Here is a 19383-nt window from a genome sequence, read left to right as displayed (position 1 = left end):
GTGGGAAAGAAGAGAATGTGGAGAGAAAGAGAGAGAAGTGGGAAAGAGAGGGAGGATGCTGGAGGAGGAGGAAGATAAGACTTGCTTTAGGAAATAACAGTGGCCTTAGGGAAATAGAAGTTGCTTTGGAAAAGGTAAAGTGAAAATCATTTTTGAAATACAAGTTGCTTTAGAACAATAAAGATAAGACAGAAGTTGCTTAGCTAAACCAAAAACAGAAACAGAGAAGGAACCATGAGTTGCTTTCTAAAGACAAGGTGTGTGAGTGGTGAGAGGTAGAAGGCATCAGAAATTGTAGAAGCAGCAGCACAAGTTGCCAGGTTAAAGTAGAAGCAACAAAAGTTGCTAGATCAACATGGGAGCATACACTGCTACAGAATAGAAACAGCTGAAGTTGCTAGACCAAGAGTTTTTGAGTCACATTAAGTTTGACTGTAAAGAATAGGAACAACAGAAGTTTCTACATCCACCTGGGGGTATCAAAACCTACTAAGTCAATTCAGAAGCAACTGATCTCGCTAGATCAATAATAAATGCTAAGTCATGTTAAATTGACTGTGCAGAGTATGTACAGCAGAGATTGTTATGGCAACAAAGAAGCAACAAAAGTAGCTAGATCAATATATAAGCAACAACAATTGCTAGGTTACCAATTGTTCAGACACAGAATATTGACTGTAAAGAGTAGGTACAAGAGAAGTTGCTTGGCTGTGGAAAATTTGCAAAAAATTGTCATTTAAAAATGAAACAAAGTTGCCTGTTAATCCATTGAGTCGTAAAAGTTATCTTATCAATAAGAAGATTTTGGAAAACTCATACATGTACGAGTATGCAGAAGCAAATTTAAATGTGTTTATTTTGTTTCAACACACAAAAGAGTAGAAGGTAGTGTTTGTGTGTGTTTGTGTGTGTATGTATATATATATATATATATATATATATATATATATATATACATATATACATAAACACTTAATTTGCGTGTGATAGAATAATTCTCTCAAGAACCATCTTAGAGTAGACAGATACATGCACATGGATATGTGTGTGTGTGTATGCACACATACCTATAAATACATACATGCATATATATACATGCAAACAAAAGAAGAGACTTTTTTTTTATGTTTAAAATAAAAGAATTAAAAAGAAAATAAAAACAACCCCAATACCTTCACAACCACCCCCCACACATACACATATCTGGGTAGATTGTTGCAGTCACAAAGATATTTTTATATCTTTGTGGCATCTCATTAAGGGCATTTCATTGTGCATATGTATACACACACACACACATACACACACCTATATACATACACACACACATATAGACATACATGTATAAATACAGTCACATACACACACACACTCACATATGATCAGAAAATACATGATCAAACTCTGGTGGATTCTCTGTCAGTTGTGGTGATGAGCATTTTGGTGTTTAACCAAGTGAAATTCCAACATGTGGGTGGCTGAGTATTATTGAGATATGAGTACTGTTAATGTAATTCTCTGGCTGAATCAGTGTAACAAAATGTGACATGGCTGGACCTTCGAGTCACAACTACAGTCCAGAGAGAAAGACAGAGAAGAAGACGAAGAAGAACTGATAACTATTTCTTTACTACCCACAAGGGGCCTAAACACAGAGGGGACAAACAAACGGATTAAGTCAATTACATCGACCCCAGTGCGTAACTGGTACTTAATTTATCGACCCCGAAAGGATGAAAGGCAAAGTCAGCCTCAGCGAAATTTGAACTCAGAACGTAACGGGAGACGAAATACGGCTACGCATTTCACCCGGCATGCTAACGTTTCTGCCAGCTCGCCGAAGAACTGATACCAGCACATGACTGGTACTTTATCAATCCCAAACGGATGAAAGACAAAGTTAACCTCAGTGGGAATTGAACTCTAAGTCTGCAGAGCCAAAATAAATGTCACAAGGCATTATATTTGATGCTCTACTAACTCTGCTGATTCACCATCTCAAGACGAAACTATCAAAAAATATAAAACAAAGGATATGATGTGCATTTTTGCATAAAAGCCAGTCGACTGACAGAAGATGTAGTTTCATGAGTACAATGGGTGTAAAGAATATGGGAGACACCTGGACTTTTTTTTTGAATGTGTAAAAACTAGTGAAGTGGTTGAACAAGTAAATTATTTTGGGAGTCACACCTGAGGCCCTCACTTCTTGACAGGTGATGAAACCTTCCTCTCCAATTACACAACTGATAAAATGTACCCCTCTTATTTTACAGGTGATTAGAGCTCTTCCTCCAGTTACATAAGTAATAAAAGTCTCCCACCCCCTGTTTCATGGGGGATAAGTGTTATGCCTCAACTTCGCAGCTGATAGGAGCATCACCTCTTATTTCACAGGTAACAAAGAAAAATTCGAACAAAAAAAATAAAATAAAAAAAAGATATGATCAAATAAAGCAATGAAAGTTGTCATCATCTTTCATGGATGATGAAAAAGAAAAATATATAAACAAGAGAAAAAAAAAACAAATGAAAATACATCTATTTCCTTTTAGAGAGCTCATGAATGCTCCTGTCATTTTTTCATGAAAGATCACACCAATTTTCATGGACAATGAAAGTTTCCATCATTGTATATGGGTAATTAAAGCACCCTTCATTTTTATAGGCAATGTTCCCTTCACCATTCATTGGCAATGAAAGCTCTCATCAGTTTTCATAAGTAATGAAAGCTCCTCTTATTTTCCATGGGCAATAAAAGAATAACGATGTTTCAAAAAGGGAAGAAAAAATATAATACCATAAAAAATTAATAAATAAGATTAATACAAATTTAAAAAAAAACCAAAATAAAATTCAGGGGATTAACTAAATAGATGAACTGTTTTGATTGGTGGGTTTGGTTTAATTGACTGTTCCCATGCCCAAATTTCTGGCCATGCTCTTGTGAAAAATGCCATTTACTATTATCATTATTATTATTATTATTATTATTCTTTGCCATTTATTGTAGGTTCAGTATAAGCTGATGTTCTTGTAACTGTGAAGGTGGCAGAAGTGTTAGTGGTATAGGTAGTGGTAGTAGTGTTAGTGGATTGTAGTAAGATGAGAGCAGTGGTAGTGGTGGCAGTGGAGGATATGGTTGCCAATGGTATGAGATAGTAACAATATATTTAAACACAGGTAGAAGCTACCAGTGAATACAGGGACTGTAGTAGTTATAGTGGTGGTTACAGATTGCAAGGTAAGTTTTCGATGATGATGGTCAGTAGTTAGGGTTACTTAGATGCAGTGTTTGCCAGTGGCATTATTGATGATGATGATAACGATAATGATGTTTCTTATGGTTGGTGATGACAATGTCGTAGAGAGAGAAAGAGAGAGGTGTTTATATGAAATAAATTATTTTATCCTCAGTAAGTTTCAGAAAATTGTGAAAATGTGAGAAAAAAAAGAATATAACGTGTGTATATGTATACATATATGTGTGCATGTGTAAGAGATGCATGTGCATGAGTACATGTGTGAGGGGTGAGCATTATTACTTTCCTCACACATGCTCTGATAATACAGAATATATATATATCATCATTATCATATATATATATCATCATCATTGTCATATATATATATATATTCTGTTTATATATGTATATGTGTGTGTATGCACATGTACACACATAACTGGCCACAATTAGTAATTAGTTAATTTGTAGTGGTTTTCATATTTTTTTGCTGTTCCCCAAATTAAAAGCTGATTATTATTATTATTATTATAATTATTATTATTATTATTATTATTAGTTATTATACACGTGACGAAACAAACTGTTCATAAATGGTATACTCATCACCAAGAGCTCCACCATAACGACCATATATAGAATGACGGATTTTAGTTCACCATGATTATTATTATTATTATTATTATTATTATTAATATTATTATTATTATTATTAGAGTAATAGATAGTGTAGAGGTGTATGTGGTGGGGGAAGGAGAGCACAAAATGACACACACTCCCCCCTCCAACAATGCTTCTTATTTCTTTGTTTTTTTTTTCGTTTTTTTCTTTCTTTTTGCTTTTTGTTTTGCTTTGGCCTTCAAAGCCATCATGGGTGACCTTGAAGTTATGACCATTTGGTTGTGGAGGTCTTGACCAGAGAAATATTGAAGCCAGCCTGTAAATAGAAGAGAAAAAACAAAAAAACAATAAAGAATATATACATCAATTCAGTCCAGGATTATAGACATGCATTCAAACATAAACACCTCCATTCTCTCAACGATTCCAGTAACTGGATTGCAACTATGCTGAGGTACCATACACACACGCACATCATCATATTCATCATCATCATCATCGTTTAACGTCCGTTTTCCATGGTGACATGAGTTGGACAGTTTTACTGAGGTCTGGCGAACCAGATGCCTGCACCAACCTCCAATCTGATCTGGCAATGTTTCTACAGCTGGATGCCTTTACTAATGACAACCATTCCAAGAGTGTAGTGGGTGCTTTTTATGTGCCACCAGCACAGGAGCCAGTCAGGAGGGCTTGGCATCGGCCATGTCTCAATGGTGCTTTTTATGTGCCGTCGGCATCAATCACATTTAGATAGGGCTAAACACATGGCCCAGTGGTTAGGGTGTTGCACACATGATCACTAGGTCATAAGTTTAAATCCCCAGACTGGGTGGTGTGTTGTGCCCTTGTGCAAAACATTTCATTTCACATTGCTCCAGTCCACTCAGCTGTAAATGGGTGACCCTGGGATGGAATAGCCCTCTGATCAGGGGGCAATGATGCCAGTGGGTGGCATTATTCAAAAGCTAACACAATGCAAAGTGCATTGTGACCAGTGATGTGAAACAACATCTGATATATATATATATGGTATATATGTAAAAGTGTATATATACAAGGTAATACGTACATGTATATATATATATATATATATATATAGTGTGTGTGTGTGTGTGTCTAAGTGTTCCTGTGTGCGTACATATGAATACATGTTATATCAAATATGACAATTTGTTTTCTAAACAGAGGATATACAAACCACTTTTAGTATTGTACAAGATACATCAAGAGTGTTGTTGAGATGTCCGTTAGATACAGCATTTATTTATGTATCATTATTGGGTCATCCCATAAATAATGCAGTTTTTTATACTTACTTTTTCAAAATTAAGATAAGTTCTTTTTTAATCTAAAATATACTCTCCTTCATTTTCTACAATGCTCTTCCATCTATCTGGTAGACTTGCAAGGCCATTCTTCCAGAATTCACTTGTCCATGATGAAAAATACTCCTCAAGTACTGTTCTGATCTCATCTACAGAATTCATGATTTTCCATCCAAATGATTTTGAAAACTGCAGAATAAATGATAATCAGATGGGGCATTGTTTCCCATTCAAACTGCTCCAGCCTTTGGAATGTCAACCTTACTATATGTGGCTGAACATTATCCTGATGGAAGAATACCTTTTGTCTTGAAACCAAAAATGGTCGTTTTCCTTCTAGCGCTGACTTAAGCCATCCAAGCTGCTCACAGTAGATCTCCTTTGTTATCATTTAGTTTGGGTTTAAAAGTTTGAAGTGGACTAAACCTTTCCATATCCCACCAAACAGATAACAACACCTTATGTTGGTGAATACTTTCTTTAGCCTGGGGTGCCGCTGTTTCTTCTTTCCCTACCTACTGTCTTTGGCACTTGACATTTTTATAAAGAACCCATTTTTCATCACCAGTCACTATACGGTTCAAAAATGGTTTTATGAGACATGACAGCAAAGAAGAGCACACATTCACTCTCTGCATGTGATTAGACTCAGAAAATTTGTGAGGAATCCATTGACCCAAATTGCTGACTTTTCCGATGGAACGTAGGTGTCGATGAATGGTTGAATGACCAAATTCAAGCCTCTCTGCTAGTTCCTCAACAGTTATGATGGGATTTTGTTCCACCGGGATTTGCAGTATGTTCACGTCAAGCTCTACAGATCTTCCAGGACAAGGCTCATCTTCTAGACTGTAGTTTACTGCTTGGAATTTCTGCAACAACTGTTGACACTAGCTTATGCTTACCGTCTGATCCCCATATACTGCATTAATATTCCTCACATTTTCCATTGTGTTGTTGCATTTATTGAACTCATAAAACAAAATATGCCAGATATGCTCCTTTGTCACTTCCATTATAGCTTCGAAAAAATAACTTAAAATCGAACTGCGCTCTTCAAAAATTTCACTAAGAATAAGTACAAGGTAAAATTACTACCTGCTTTTCTAGCAAGTTGATGCAGGTAGTTTATCCTGCTCCCTTCCAACTTTCAGTTCATGCAATTGAAAAAAACCACATTATTTATGGGATGATTCAATATATAAGACAAGCCAACAAATGCTTAATCTTTCATATATCACCTCACAAATACAACAATAAAAAATTTTTTGAATGCAAATGGTGTAAAAGAAAGCATTTACCTTCAGACTGTGTCTGTTACTTTTCAAAAGCTGGCCATTAGAGGGAATCAGTGGTATCCATTGTGGTAACTTGCTGTGATCAGTGGACCCTTGATTGGAGCAGAGAAAACATTTTAATTTGTAAATTTGTTTATCATAAGCTTTATATATATATTGATATTGAGCAATTTATTTTATGTGGTAATCTTGTATTTATACACACACACACACACCACACACACACACACATACACACACACATACACATAACTGAATTTGTAAGTGGTTATTCTCTACATATATATATGTAGCTACATGCATGCAGGTCTACAGTTTTATATTTGAACACACAGCAAAGTGGTTCTAATAATAAGAATAGCAGTGGTAGATGCTGCAGTCCACAACAAAAGCATGCCTGAGCTTCTTGACATGTCTTGACGAGTTATCTTTTGTTTCAGTGATTGGACTGCAGCCATGCTGGGGCACTGACTTGAAAGGTTTAGCAGATCAAATTGCACCTAGAACATATTTTCCAAGTTTGGTACTCATTCTATTAGTCTCTTTTGCTGAACCACAAGCTGTAGGGATGTAAACAAACCAACACTGGTTGTCAAGAAGTGGTGGAGTTGACAAACATAACACAAGCTCACACACATACATATACATATGAGGGGTTTCTACATATTCACTCACAAGGCTTTGGTCGGTCCAGGGCTGTAGTATAATGCACTTGCCTAAGGTGCTGCATGTTAGGACTGAACCTGAAGCCATGTGGTTGGAAAGTGAGTGTCTTAACCATACATTTTAATGTCATTTGCTTTCAGTTGTCCACTTAAGCATGTTTTGGCTGTTTGTTGTTTGATAGACTGGGATAAAGCAGGTGGGGATTGGCAACAGGAAGGGCATCTGGCCATAAAAAGTTCTGCTCCAACATACTCTAATCTGACCTATGCAAACAGGGCAAAGTAGACACTAAAATGATGATGATAATGATGGTATACAACTAAACTAGCATGCAGGTGAGTGTCTAAGAATTGGTACTTACATATACATGACTACAAAGATACAGAAAACAGAAAAATTAGACAGGACAGCTAACTCACTCTATTTGCTGTTATGCTCGGTCCAAAGCCTGAGGGTTGTGGGCTTGTGGCTTGGACATAGCCGAGACTCTCTTGGCCGGAATTGTAAAGTTCGATAGGGCCGGGACTGTTGGCTGCTGGAAATGCACGTCCATTAGCTGGGGAGGTGGCAGATGGAAAACTTGCCGGAGGGGCAAAGCTGTTTAACACTGCAGAAAGAGAGAAGAAAAAAAAAAAACACCATTAGAACAAGACAGATGACCAGTGATGTCACATTTTTTAAGGTTTGCGATGAAGAGGTAATGTTGTTTTGGTGGGTGGAGTTCATTGATTATATCAACCCCAGAAAAATGAAAGGTGAAGTTGATTCAGTAGGATTCCAGCATAGAGAGTTGGCACAAATACTGCAAAGTATGACGATTCCCTAACAACCATACCAATTCACAGCTTTAGAAAGGTAATATAGTAAGAAAACATGCCAGTGGCCTAGGGAATAAGAATATTAACTGACTTAGATTAGAAAGAAATGTTCCTAGTTTGAAATCCAATCCAGAATTCTATGTACATATCCAGGAATACGATATCTGACAAAAACCTAAAATGAGACTCATTGAAACACAAAATCTAAGTAAAAATTGAGAAAAAAAAATCACCTCTCACAAGATGAGTTTAATTAGTCTACTAAAATATCAGCTTATTATAAATATGATTTAGAAATAAAGGTTCCTGGTTCAAATCTAGTTTGCTACTAAGTACATATAGAAAAGGAGTTCTTAATCTGTTGTGAGCCCACATTGGACCACTATTGGGTAGAGGCACGAGGAGTTGAAACTTTGATTAGAAATAAAATATTAAACCTTTTAATTACCATATTTCTGTTGAAATACCCTGTCTTTCTATCAATCAGTTTTGAAAATAATGAAGAATCTAATAAGATAACTTTCCCATTATTAAGCTGCTGTTTGGAACATAAATTAATCTTAAATTTAATGCTAAGTTTTAATCTGGAACACTTTAAAGTTTGCAGCATTAAAACAAGTGGCAGTCTCAGGCCGGTTTGGTGTCAAAAGACTTAAAGCAGGTACAATAAGGCATTGTGTTATCAATGAGTAACTTACAAGACTGATGATATTTCAAAGTCCAGTATCATTTCGTTGTCTTTACCTATTTTAGTAAAATTGATATAAATTTTACACAAGAAGCTCTAGGTCATGCAAATATCTAAAACACTGGATAGGATGCTATTGAATAATGTGGAGAAGAAACCACTACGTGAAATTAGCTTCTGTTTGATTGAAATGATATATTATTTTTTTTATATATTGCAAAACACCATGAGTGAAAAAGAATGCTGAAGTATAAAATGTTGATATCCTAGAATATGATAACTGATCACAACCACAGATCAAACTGATTGAAACATGGTATGGATGAAAATATCATGGTATAAAATGTAAATAGAGATTTGATTAGTAACAAACATATCATTGAATAAAGGTAATAAATGTCCAGTTTTAATCCATTGGGGCCTCACTGAAAACTTCAGATTTGGGTCTTCAATCAAATCCAGTCAAACCACTAATATCTGAGTTTTCCATTTTTCATGGCAATGAATGGAACAAGTGTTAAACCGCAAATTATAAGACATCAAGAGATGGACGGGTTGATAGAAATGCTGCTGGTCCCTCAGTAAGATGTGGCAGGTTGTCACCGTCTGTATATGTTACACACCAGGGAGACTGGTTTGGAATTATGTGCCTCGGTGTGGTTGATAAAATTATTTAAAATTTATATATCTGTGTATGTATGTGTGTATATGTATGTATGTGTGTGTGTATATATACATATATATATATGTGTATATTACACACATCCAGTAATCCCTTGACTATCGCGGGTGTTGTGTTCCAAAACCTCCTGCAATAGGTGAAGATCCACCAAGAAGAAGCAATACTGTACTGTATATTATTTTTATAATTTGTATATATTTATTTTATTATAAATGCAACACAACACCACAGAGGAATCGACAGAAGCTTCAATAATAAACCACAATGGGTGAACCGCGATATGGCATGGGATTACTGTATGTATGTATGTGTATATATATATATATATGCATATATAATCAAATGTATGCATATACATATGAATAATCAAATGTATGCATATATATATATTTGTATATATATATATATATATATATATACACATATATAATCAAATGTATGCATATATATATATATATATATATATATGAATTGAATAGAACTAGTTTGAGCTCACAAGCTGTGGCCATGTTGGGGCACTGCTATTTGGTGTTGCTACATAATTTTTACATCAATTCTTTTTAGAACTTGACATTTGGTGCAGGAGGCTGCATCTTCTTGGAAACCATCAAGGAAAGTGATTAGTTGTCTTCTGACTATTCATTCCATGACTTTGCTGACGTGTGAGCTCAGAGATAGGTCTGTAGTTTTTGACATCTGCTACTTCCTTTATGGATGGGGCATATTTTTTCCTTCCTTCAACTTGCTCGGAAGTTTACCATCTGCAACGAAGAGAGACTGCAGTGGTCTTGATAGGACTTGCTGACATGATTTTAGGATTGGTGGAAATCCATCAGGGCTAGTAGCTGAGTTAAGATTCAACTCATCTATAGCCCTTATTATTTCGTCTTCTATTATATTGATGTAATCAATCATCAGTACGTCTGTTTTTCTATCTGCAGTGGTGTAAAAGTTGATATATATATATGTGTATATATATATATATATATATATATATATATATATATACAGGGACAGGTGTGTTTGTGTGGCAAGAAGCTTGCTTCCCAACCACATGGTTATGAGTTCAGTCCCACTGCATGGCACCTTAGACAAGCGTCTTCTACTATAGCCTCGGGTCAACCAAAGCCTTGTGTGTGGATTTGGTAGACGGAAACTGAAAGAAGTCTGTCGTATATATATATATATATATGTGTGTGTGTGTGTGAGATTGTACTGAAACAAGTAAAAGAGTATATATATATGTGTGTGTATATATAAATGTATGTATATATATATATATATATATCAAAATAGATGAACATCAATGGAATTTGTATCTTTGTGGTACCAGTGCCGGTGGCACACAAGAAAATCATCCGAACGTGGCCGTAGCCAGTACCGCATAGACTGGCCTCCGTGCTTTGGGGACGTAACAAACACCATCCGATCGTGGCCGTCCGCCAGCCTCATCTGGCACCTGTGTCGGTGGCACATAAAAACACCATCCGAGCGTGGCCGTCTGCCAGCCTCGTCTGGCACCTGTGTCGGTGGCACATAAAAACACCATCCGAGCGTGGCCGTTCGCCAGCCTCGTCTGGCACCTGTGTCGGTGGCACATAAAATCACCCACTACACTCTCGGAGTGGTTGGCGTTAGGAAGGGCATCCAGCTGTAGAAACACTGCCAGATCTGACTGGCCTGGTGCAGCCTTCGGGCTCCCCAGACCCCAGTTGAACCGTCCAACCCATGCTAGCATGGAAAACGGACGCTAAATGATGATGATGATGATGATGATGATGATATATATATATATTGCTGGTATGGTCATGTGGTGAGAATGGATGAGGATAGCTATGTGTAAAAGTGCTACACCCTAGCAGTTGAGGGGACCTGTGGAAGAGGTAGACCCAGGAAGACCTGGGATGAGGTGGTGAAGCACAACCTTTGAACATTAGGCCTCACTGAGGCAATGACTAGTGATCGAGACCTTTGGAAATATTCTGTGCTTGAGAAGACCTGGCAAGCCAAGTGAGAGTATAACCCGTGTCCTATGCCAGGGGTGTAAGCAGCTTACTTATGCATACCTTTCCTTCATTGGACACTAAACTCTGCTTGCGAAGATCTGTTGAGGCAAGTGAAATCGAAATCAAATTCGATGACTGGCATCCATGCTAGTGGAGCGCTAAGAGCACCATCCAAGCGTGATCATGGGCCAGAAGAGCTGACTGGCTTCCATGCCAGTGGCACATAAAAAGCACCATTTGAGCGTGATCGTTACCAGTGTTGCCTTACGGGCACTTGTGCCGGCGGCACGAGAAAAATCATTCGAGCGATGTCATTGCCAGAGCTGCTGGACTGGCTCCTGTGCAGGCAGCATGTAAAAAGCACCATTTGACCATGGCCATTGCCAGTACTGCCTGACTGGCCCTTGTGCCAGTAGCAGGTAAAAGCACCCACTACACTCTTGGAGTGGTTGGCGTTAGGAAGGGCATCCAGCTGTAGAAATTCTGCCAAATCAGATTGGAGCCTGGTGCAGCCATCTGGTTCCTCAGTCAAATCGTGCAACCCATGCCACCATGGAAAGCGGATGTTAAACGATGATGATGATATATAAATGTGTGTGTGTATATGTATGTGTGTGTGCATGCTTGTCCTTGGAACGTCGCTTCACAACTGATGCTGGTGTGTTTATGTTCCCATAACTTAGCAGCTCAGCAGAAGAGACCGATAGACTAAGTACTAGGCTTACAAAGAATAAGCCCTGGGGTCGATTTGCTCGACTAAAGGTGGTGCTCCAGCATGGCCACAGTCAAATGACTGAAACAAGTAAAAGAGTATATATATATATATATATAATATATATATATATATGAATGTATGTGTGTATATATATATGAATGTATGTGTGTATATATATATATATGTATATATATGTGCCTGTGTGTATATATATGCAAATGTGTATATGTAAATATATAATTGTGTATGTATGTATATATATATATATATGATTGTATGTATAATATACATAAAAACTATGCATGTGTTTGTATGTATGCTGACATGTACTACATATTCACAAACAACATATAGATGAAAATGCATATGTGACCATACATAAACACATATATACACACACAAATCCATGATGCCTATTGCTCCTGCTCGGGGTTGCTGTTTAACCAAACATTTTTCAGCATCAATATCTGAATAGAATTTAGGAAATGGAGATTGTATGAAAATCCCAAAGTATTCATGTACCTATAAATATGTATCCACAAAGGCGTGGGTATGTGAACTTTCATGTATAAAACAGTGCATTGAATTGTATCCCTTTACATCAAAAAGTGACTTATCGGAATCAGTAATGAACCCTCTTGGCCAATAAAGGTCAATGAGTTTAAGTAACAGGCATATGATTTCCCAAAGAAAAAAAATATCCAAGAAACACTGAATGTAGTTCAATGAATGACTGCAGCCAAATTAATAAAATATAAGGTGAATAATTATGCAAGTATTTCTTAAAGTTTTGTGTCAATCGGTTGTTATAACACATGATGTTCATTATGTTGTCAGACAAACTCCTGATTATCAGAAAAATGTATAATGCCAATATATATAACTGAAGCATATATAAGTGTGTGTGCTTGTGTGTAATGTAGTCTAATCCATGCCAGCATTGAACATGTACATTGAATTATGTTCATGATATCATAATCGTTTTAATGTCTACTTTTTCATGCTTGCATGAATTACTACAAGAGTATGTTGGGGTAGTGTTTTTATGCCTGCATACCCTTCCTGGCACCAATCCAAACTTTTTTCTTAGCAAGATAATACTCTCCCGGTCAATCAAACAACACAGACATGGTTACATGGAGAACTGCAAAGAAATTATGCTGTATGATTAAGTCTTTCATTTACAGAAATTGCACAACATATCAAAAAGCCCAGATATGCTGTCACAGTGGACTACAAGCAAATGACAGCAAACCACTGTTTACAAAGAGGGTACTCGTGTGAAGACAAAAGGGAAATATCAACTCACTTGTACAAACATACACATATATACATATGAGTGGCTTCTTTCTGCTTCTGTCAACCAAATCATTTCTCACGATTTTGGTCAACCCAGAACTATAGAAGATACTTGCAGAGGGACTGAGTCCAAAACATAGTTGGAAAGAAAATTTCCTAACCACACAACCCACAAAGCCATGCCTACACTTTTACCTATATATAAAAAAGTGTCTTCTACTACAGATCAGAATGCCCAGTGCTTTCTGAATGCAGAAACTGTACAGAAGCCTGTTGCATATCTATATACACACACACACATGATGTCTCAAAAATCACTGATGGGTTTCAATTTTTTATAACTTCCTCAACTTTACAAATAAATGCATGAAATTTTGATGCAATATAAAGGACATAATGGAAATGAATATGCACAATTCAAACTTTGCAACACCACTACATCACATATTAAAAAAATGACATCGCTTAATGGCAGCTATTTTCAGCTTCGCACACCTGTACTCTTCACAAAACTTGTACCATAACACCCTAAAGAGTTTCAGACCCCACTTCTCTGATTTTTCTATTGATGTTCTCCTTCAGTTGCACCCAGGCCTCTGGTTTGTTGACGTAAACACTCTCTTTCAGATATCCCCACAAAAAAAAAAAAAATCCGGGTTAGTCAGGTCTGGTGAACGTGAAGGCCAGCTGACATTGCCGTAGCGGGAGATTATTCTCTCTCCAAAGCTCTGCTGTAGCAACTGCATTGTTTCTCTTGCAGTATGAGCAGTTGCCCATCTTGCTGGAAACAGGTGTGAGGTCTACTTTGAATGGCCTTCATGTTTCCCAGATTTGACTAGCCCGGATTTGTTCTTGTGGGGATACCTGAAAGTGTGGGTTTATGTCAACAAACCGGAGACCCTGGTGCAACTGAAGGAGAACATCAATAGAGAAATCAGAGAAGTGGGGTCTGAAACTCTTGAGAATGTAATGGTGTAAGTTATAGAAAGAGCACGGGCATGCAAAGACGAAAATGGCTACCATTTAAGTGGTCGTTTTTCATGTGATGTATTGGTGTTGCAAAATTTGACTTGTGCATATTAATTTCCATTATGTCCTTTATATTGTATCAAATTTTCATGCATTTATTTGTAAAGTTAAGGAAGTTATTAGAAATTGAAAGCCATCAGTGGCTTCTGGGACACCTTGTATGTATACATATATGTATTTTTTTGCTACAGATCTTCACATGCATAAAGATGGTCTCTCTCACAATTTGGCAGTTCAATGTGCAAATAAGCATAGGCTAAAGTACCTTAACTGCAAGACAAAATGGTTTGGTATCAAGAAATCTCATCTAATCTACGCCACCTTTGTAAAGACAAAAAATGGTGTGTATGTGTACTTTAGTGGAGGCTGCATATTATTATAATCAAGATTAATGTTATCAAAATTCATGAGTCTCAAACACTAAGCATATTCATATTTCTTTTGTTTAATGTTACCACATGATTATTGTTATCTAAAATGTCCTGTCCTAAAGTGATCAGAATTAGTGGCTTTTACTGTGTTTATATATCAACTGAAGGCAGTCTTGGCTGTGTGGTTAAGATGTTCATCTTGGTCAAGTTTTCTGGCAACCAAAGGTCCCACTCTCCAAGTGAAAGGAAGATTATATAATGGATATATATGAACTGCAATGTTACATGGTAGGAGATGTGCACTCTGAATGTAGACGATATGAGAAGACTAGAGAGGAATGAAGCTGGTATTTTTCAATGTTATTATTATTATTCAGGTCACTGCCTGGAATCGAACTTGCAATCTTGGGGTTAGTAGCCCACGCTCTTAACCACTATGCTATATGCCTGTGGGAATGATAATAATGACAACATCGAAAGAAAGAAATGAAAAACCCTAGGAATGAGAACCCAGGTTCGAAATTTCCCCAAGACACCTGATGAAGGCTGGAGGGTATATCAGCCAAAACGCTGTGTTAACAACAAACAAGATGAGGACAAATATCCATCAAATGTAAATAATGTACATAATTATATACAAGTATTGGGAAAAGGGAATCTTCCCAATGTAAATAATGTACATAATTCCTCATCTCTTAAATATAGAACTGTATAGAAGCCAAAGTCTAGAATAGAGAAACATCAAAGTAAATCAAAAAGAAGAGTTTTAATAACCAGGAAAGAAAACTCTACTTCTATAAAGGACAGATGTAGAATCCGATGCTAAAAATGCAGAAAAGTAATAGGTAGGAACTATGGTTGCACAAGAAAAAAAATGCAGGGGATCATGCAGACTAACAGAGAAGAAAGATGTCATATGGAACAAAGGCACAAGAACGGTAAGCAGTAAGAGCACCAAATATATTCTTTCAAATGCTTAGAAGGTTTTCTTGAAGTAGTTGACAGATTCTGTTAATTACATTTATGGAATTGGTAATGAAGACAAGTGTTCCAAATGCACAGTAGCTAAAGTGAGAACAAAGTGGAAAGGTTCTGTGCCATTATAAGGGGATTCACTGAGTTTTCTTCCTTCTCACATTAGTTTGAGGCTGTGCCCAGGGCTTCTACTGGCTCTTCAAGATAGATAAGATCGATGTTGCTAACTAATGTTGTACTTAAACTGTTGCAAGTTATTGACTGTAGGAAAGATGTGCAAGTAGGGAACAACAGAATGCCAAAGTTCTGAAGAGAAGAATGGATTGGGTGTAGTGTTGAGTGTAGAGCTGGGGAGAGAGTTGAGAACTGAAGTAGCACATGACTAACTAGTTAAAAAAAAGCAGAGCTCACTGTAGTAGGAAAAGAAAAGGTATAGAGAGGAGACACAGCACAACTGTGGGTCAGAAATGGGAGTGTTTTTGTGAGTGAATTCAGGTCAGTCAGTTGAGTGGGTTTTCTCTGGATTCAGTCTAAAATGTTCAAGCATGTACAGTAAAGCTATCATACCATATGTGACAGCAGTACTCTATTGTTTCAAGAAGCAAATGGAAGCTAAAATATTTTCCAGCTTCAAAGAGAAAGGAGAGACTTATGAGACCCAGTCCTTCTTTTTACATGCCTTAACCAGGAGAGCTCTTCAGTGAAGTTATGCATTTGGAACTCTCACAAGGGATCTGGTGAGCTACTCATGTTATGTGGGGTGATATGAGATGGTTATTTTTTGTTGTATATATATATATTCAATACAATATGCATATATACAATACACATATATATATATAATACCGGACTGGCTCCTGTGCAGGTGGCATGTAAAAAACACCATTTGAGTGTGGCTGTTGCCAGTACCCAGGCCTCGTGCTGGTGGCACATAAAGACACTCACTACACTCTCGGAATGGTTTGCATTAGGAAGGGCATCCAGCTGTAGAAACCCTGCCAGATCAGATTGGAGCCTGGTGCAACCATCTGGTTCGACAGTCCTCAGTGAAACCATCCAACCCATGCTAGCATGGAAAGTGGACGTTAAACGATGATGATGACTATATATATATATATATATATACACACACACACACATACATATAGGTGCGAATGTGGCTGAGTGGTAAGAAGCTTACTTCTCAACTAAATGGCTCCAGGTTCAGTCCCACCGTATGGCAGCTTGGGCAAGTGTCTTCTACTATAACCTTGGGTTGACCAAAGCTTTCTGAGTGGATTTGGTAGACAGCAACTGAAAGAAGCCCATCATATATACACATACATAGATATGCGCATATATTATATAATGGACTTATTGTATACAGCACACTACAATGTGTGTGTCTCTTGTCTGTGTTTGTCCCCTACCACTGTTTGACAACTGGTGTTGTTGTGTTTACATCCCTGTAACTTAGCAGTTTGGCAAAAGAGATTGATAGAATAATTACCAAGCTTAAAAGAAAAAAGTACCGAGGGTGATTTATTCGACTAAAGATTTTTCAAGGCATTGCTCCAGCATGGCTGCAGTCTAATGACTAAAACAAGTAAACAGCAAAGGATAAAGATGCCTCTGGATGGTGGCCAAGTGGCTGACTCACTGATCCCAGGGCTAAGGATCTGAATTCTGGTCAGGCTGGTGTATTGTGTCATTCAGCAAGGCATTCCATTTCACATCTCTCCAGTTGCCCAACTTGAAAATGAATACCAGCCTAGTGGTGGCGCTACTCTCTTCCTCTCTCAAGCTGTTGCATCCTTGATGATGCATTAGGTTAAGGGTGGCAGGGGTGGAAAGATGTTTATGTCTGCTTGTGACTACATTGGCACTTCAAGTAATTAGCCAAAGCTTGGTGCATGTTATTGAGTTGTAGTCTCTTGTTAGTGATGGCTTTATATATATATTGTGAAGAGGTTTGAGGAAAAGTCCCACATGATGAATTGTAGTAAAAAATATAAAAAGAAGGAAAATGCACAGAAATTTTATGTTGGAAAAAATATAAATATGTATCAGGACTTATATTGTCCAATGTAAGCGACTAGTATATAAAACTTCCTCAGATGTCTTTTTTAAAGAATAATTTATAATTAATGAAATGTAACTGTTTTATCTTGTAGGTTAAGTAAGTCCTTAGAACCCGCTGCATGTGTAACGCAAGTGTTAATCTCTTCAGAACCCTCTTCATTGAAACACATACATAGGTTTTCATAGGGGTTTTTCATATTCTACTCCAACCACAAGTTGCAATCAAAAGTTTTACACACACATAACTAGATATAACTGTGATGTATTGGTTGACATAACCAGATAAATGTTGCTGTTTAACTTTATATCAGCTCTGTGATAAAAGGTACTTTCAAACATGACCATCTCTACATTGGATAATGCATGCATCCTTTTTGTTTTAAGACTGTAGAATGTGAGTTGAATACAGCTGCTATTTCAGCACATTGTAGTGTGCTGTATACAATAAGTTCATTATATAATATATACGTATATATATGCGTATATATGTAGACTGTGAGTTGAATACAGCTGCTATTACAGAGGCACCTTTTAACACCAACTCATCTGAGGCCATCCCTTGTTCTCTCATACAAATTTTCTATTTTGATGAAACTCCACTGAAATCTCTTGTTAATGCTTGAAGTAGCTTAATAATGGTTTAAGATTTGAGCATAAATCCAGCGATTTGGGGGAGATGGGAAGTAGGTGATGCTATTGACCTCTGGACTTGAACGGTACTTTGTTATTGACCTTGAAAGGATGAAAGGCAAAGTTGTACTCAGTGAGGTTTGAGCTTAGGATGTAAAGAACCAGAACAAATATCACAATACATGTTCTCCAATGGTAATTCTGTCAGCTCATTGCTCAAACCAGCTTAATGATAAAGTTATTTACTAAATTCTTCATCATTTTCAAAATTAATTGAAATGAAGGTGATGAATTTTAAGAGAAATATGGTAACAAAAAGATTAAAGGTACTTCATAGTAGGAACTTAGTTTTGGGATATCAATCAATTTGGTAGTAGTTTCCAACTTCAGAGTAAAGACACCAAGCAATTAGTGAACGGGACGAGTTTTATTTAATCAATACACACAACATATTTCTTTATTTGCTTCAGTCATTTGACTGTGGCCATGCTGGAGCACCATCTTTAGTCAAGCAAACTGACCCCAGGACTTATTCTTTGTAAGCCTAGTACTTATTCTATCAGTCACTTTTGCCAACCTGCTAAGTTACGGAGACATAAAGACACAAACATCAGTTGTCAAGTGATGGTGGGGGACAAACACACACACGATGGGCTTCTTTCAGTTGCCTTCTATCAAATCACCTCACAAGGCTTTGGTTGGCCCAAGGCTATATTAGAAGCCACTTGCCCAAGTGGGACTGAACCCAGAACCACGTGGTTAGTAAGCAAGCTACTTACCATACAGCCACTCCTGCACCTATCTTGGTTCATATTTCAGCAGCAGTTGACTACTAGGATTGAGTAGTAGATAAATGCCTTGTAGTAATTGTTCTGACTCTTAGATTTTGAGTTCAACTGTCTTTCATCATACCACAGTCATTAAGTAAAGCAACAGTCAAACGAAGATAAG

General features: G+C 37.1%; 1 protein-coding gene across 1 annotated transcript in view; it reads right to left on the bottom strand.

The window, feature by feature from the left end:
• Positions 1 to 3987: 3987 nt before the first annotated feature.
• LOC115212906 (RNA-binding protein Musashi homolog 2) overlaps positions 3988 to 19383 on the bottom strand; it is a 217096-nt gene continuing 201700 nt past the window's right edge. The window contains exons 11-13 of the mRNA XM_029781723.2: positions 7578 to 7765; positions 6496 to 6584; positions 3988 to 4182 (exon numbers count right to left, since the gene is read on the bottom strand). Of these exons, the coding sequence (XP_029637583.1) occupies positions 6543 to 6584; positions 7578 to 7765 (230 nt within the window). The 3' untranslated portion in view covers positions 3988 to 4182; positions 6496 to 6542. The remainder of the gene's footprint in view (positions 4183 to 6495; positions 6585 to 7577; positions 7766 to 19383) is intronic.

This window comes from Octopus sinensis, linkage group LG6 (genome assembly GCF_006345805.1).
Source record: "Octopus sinensis linkage group LG6, ASM634580v1, whole genome shotgun sequence".
NCBI lineage: Eukaryota > Metazoa > Mollusca > Cephalopoda > Octopoda > Octopodidae > Octopus > Octopus sinensis.
This window is presented reverse-complemented; position numbering and strand designations above follow the sequence as displayed.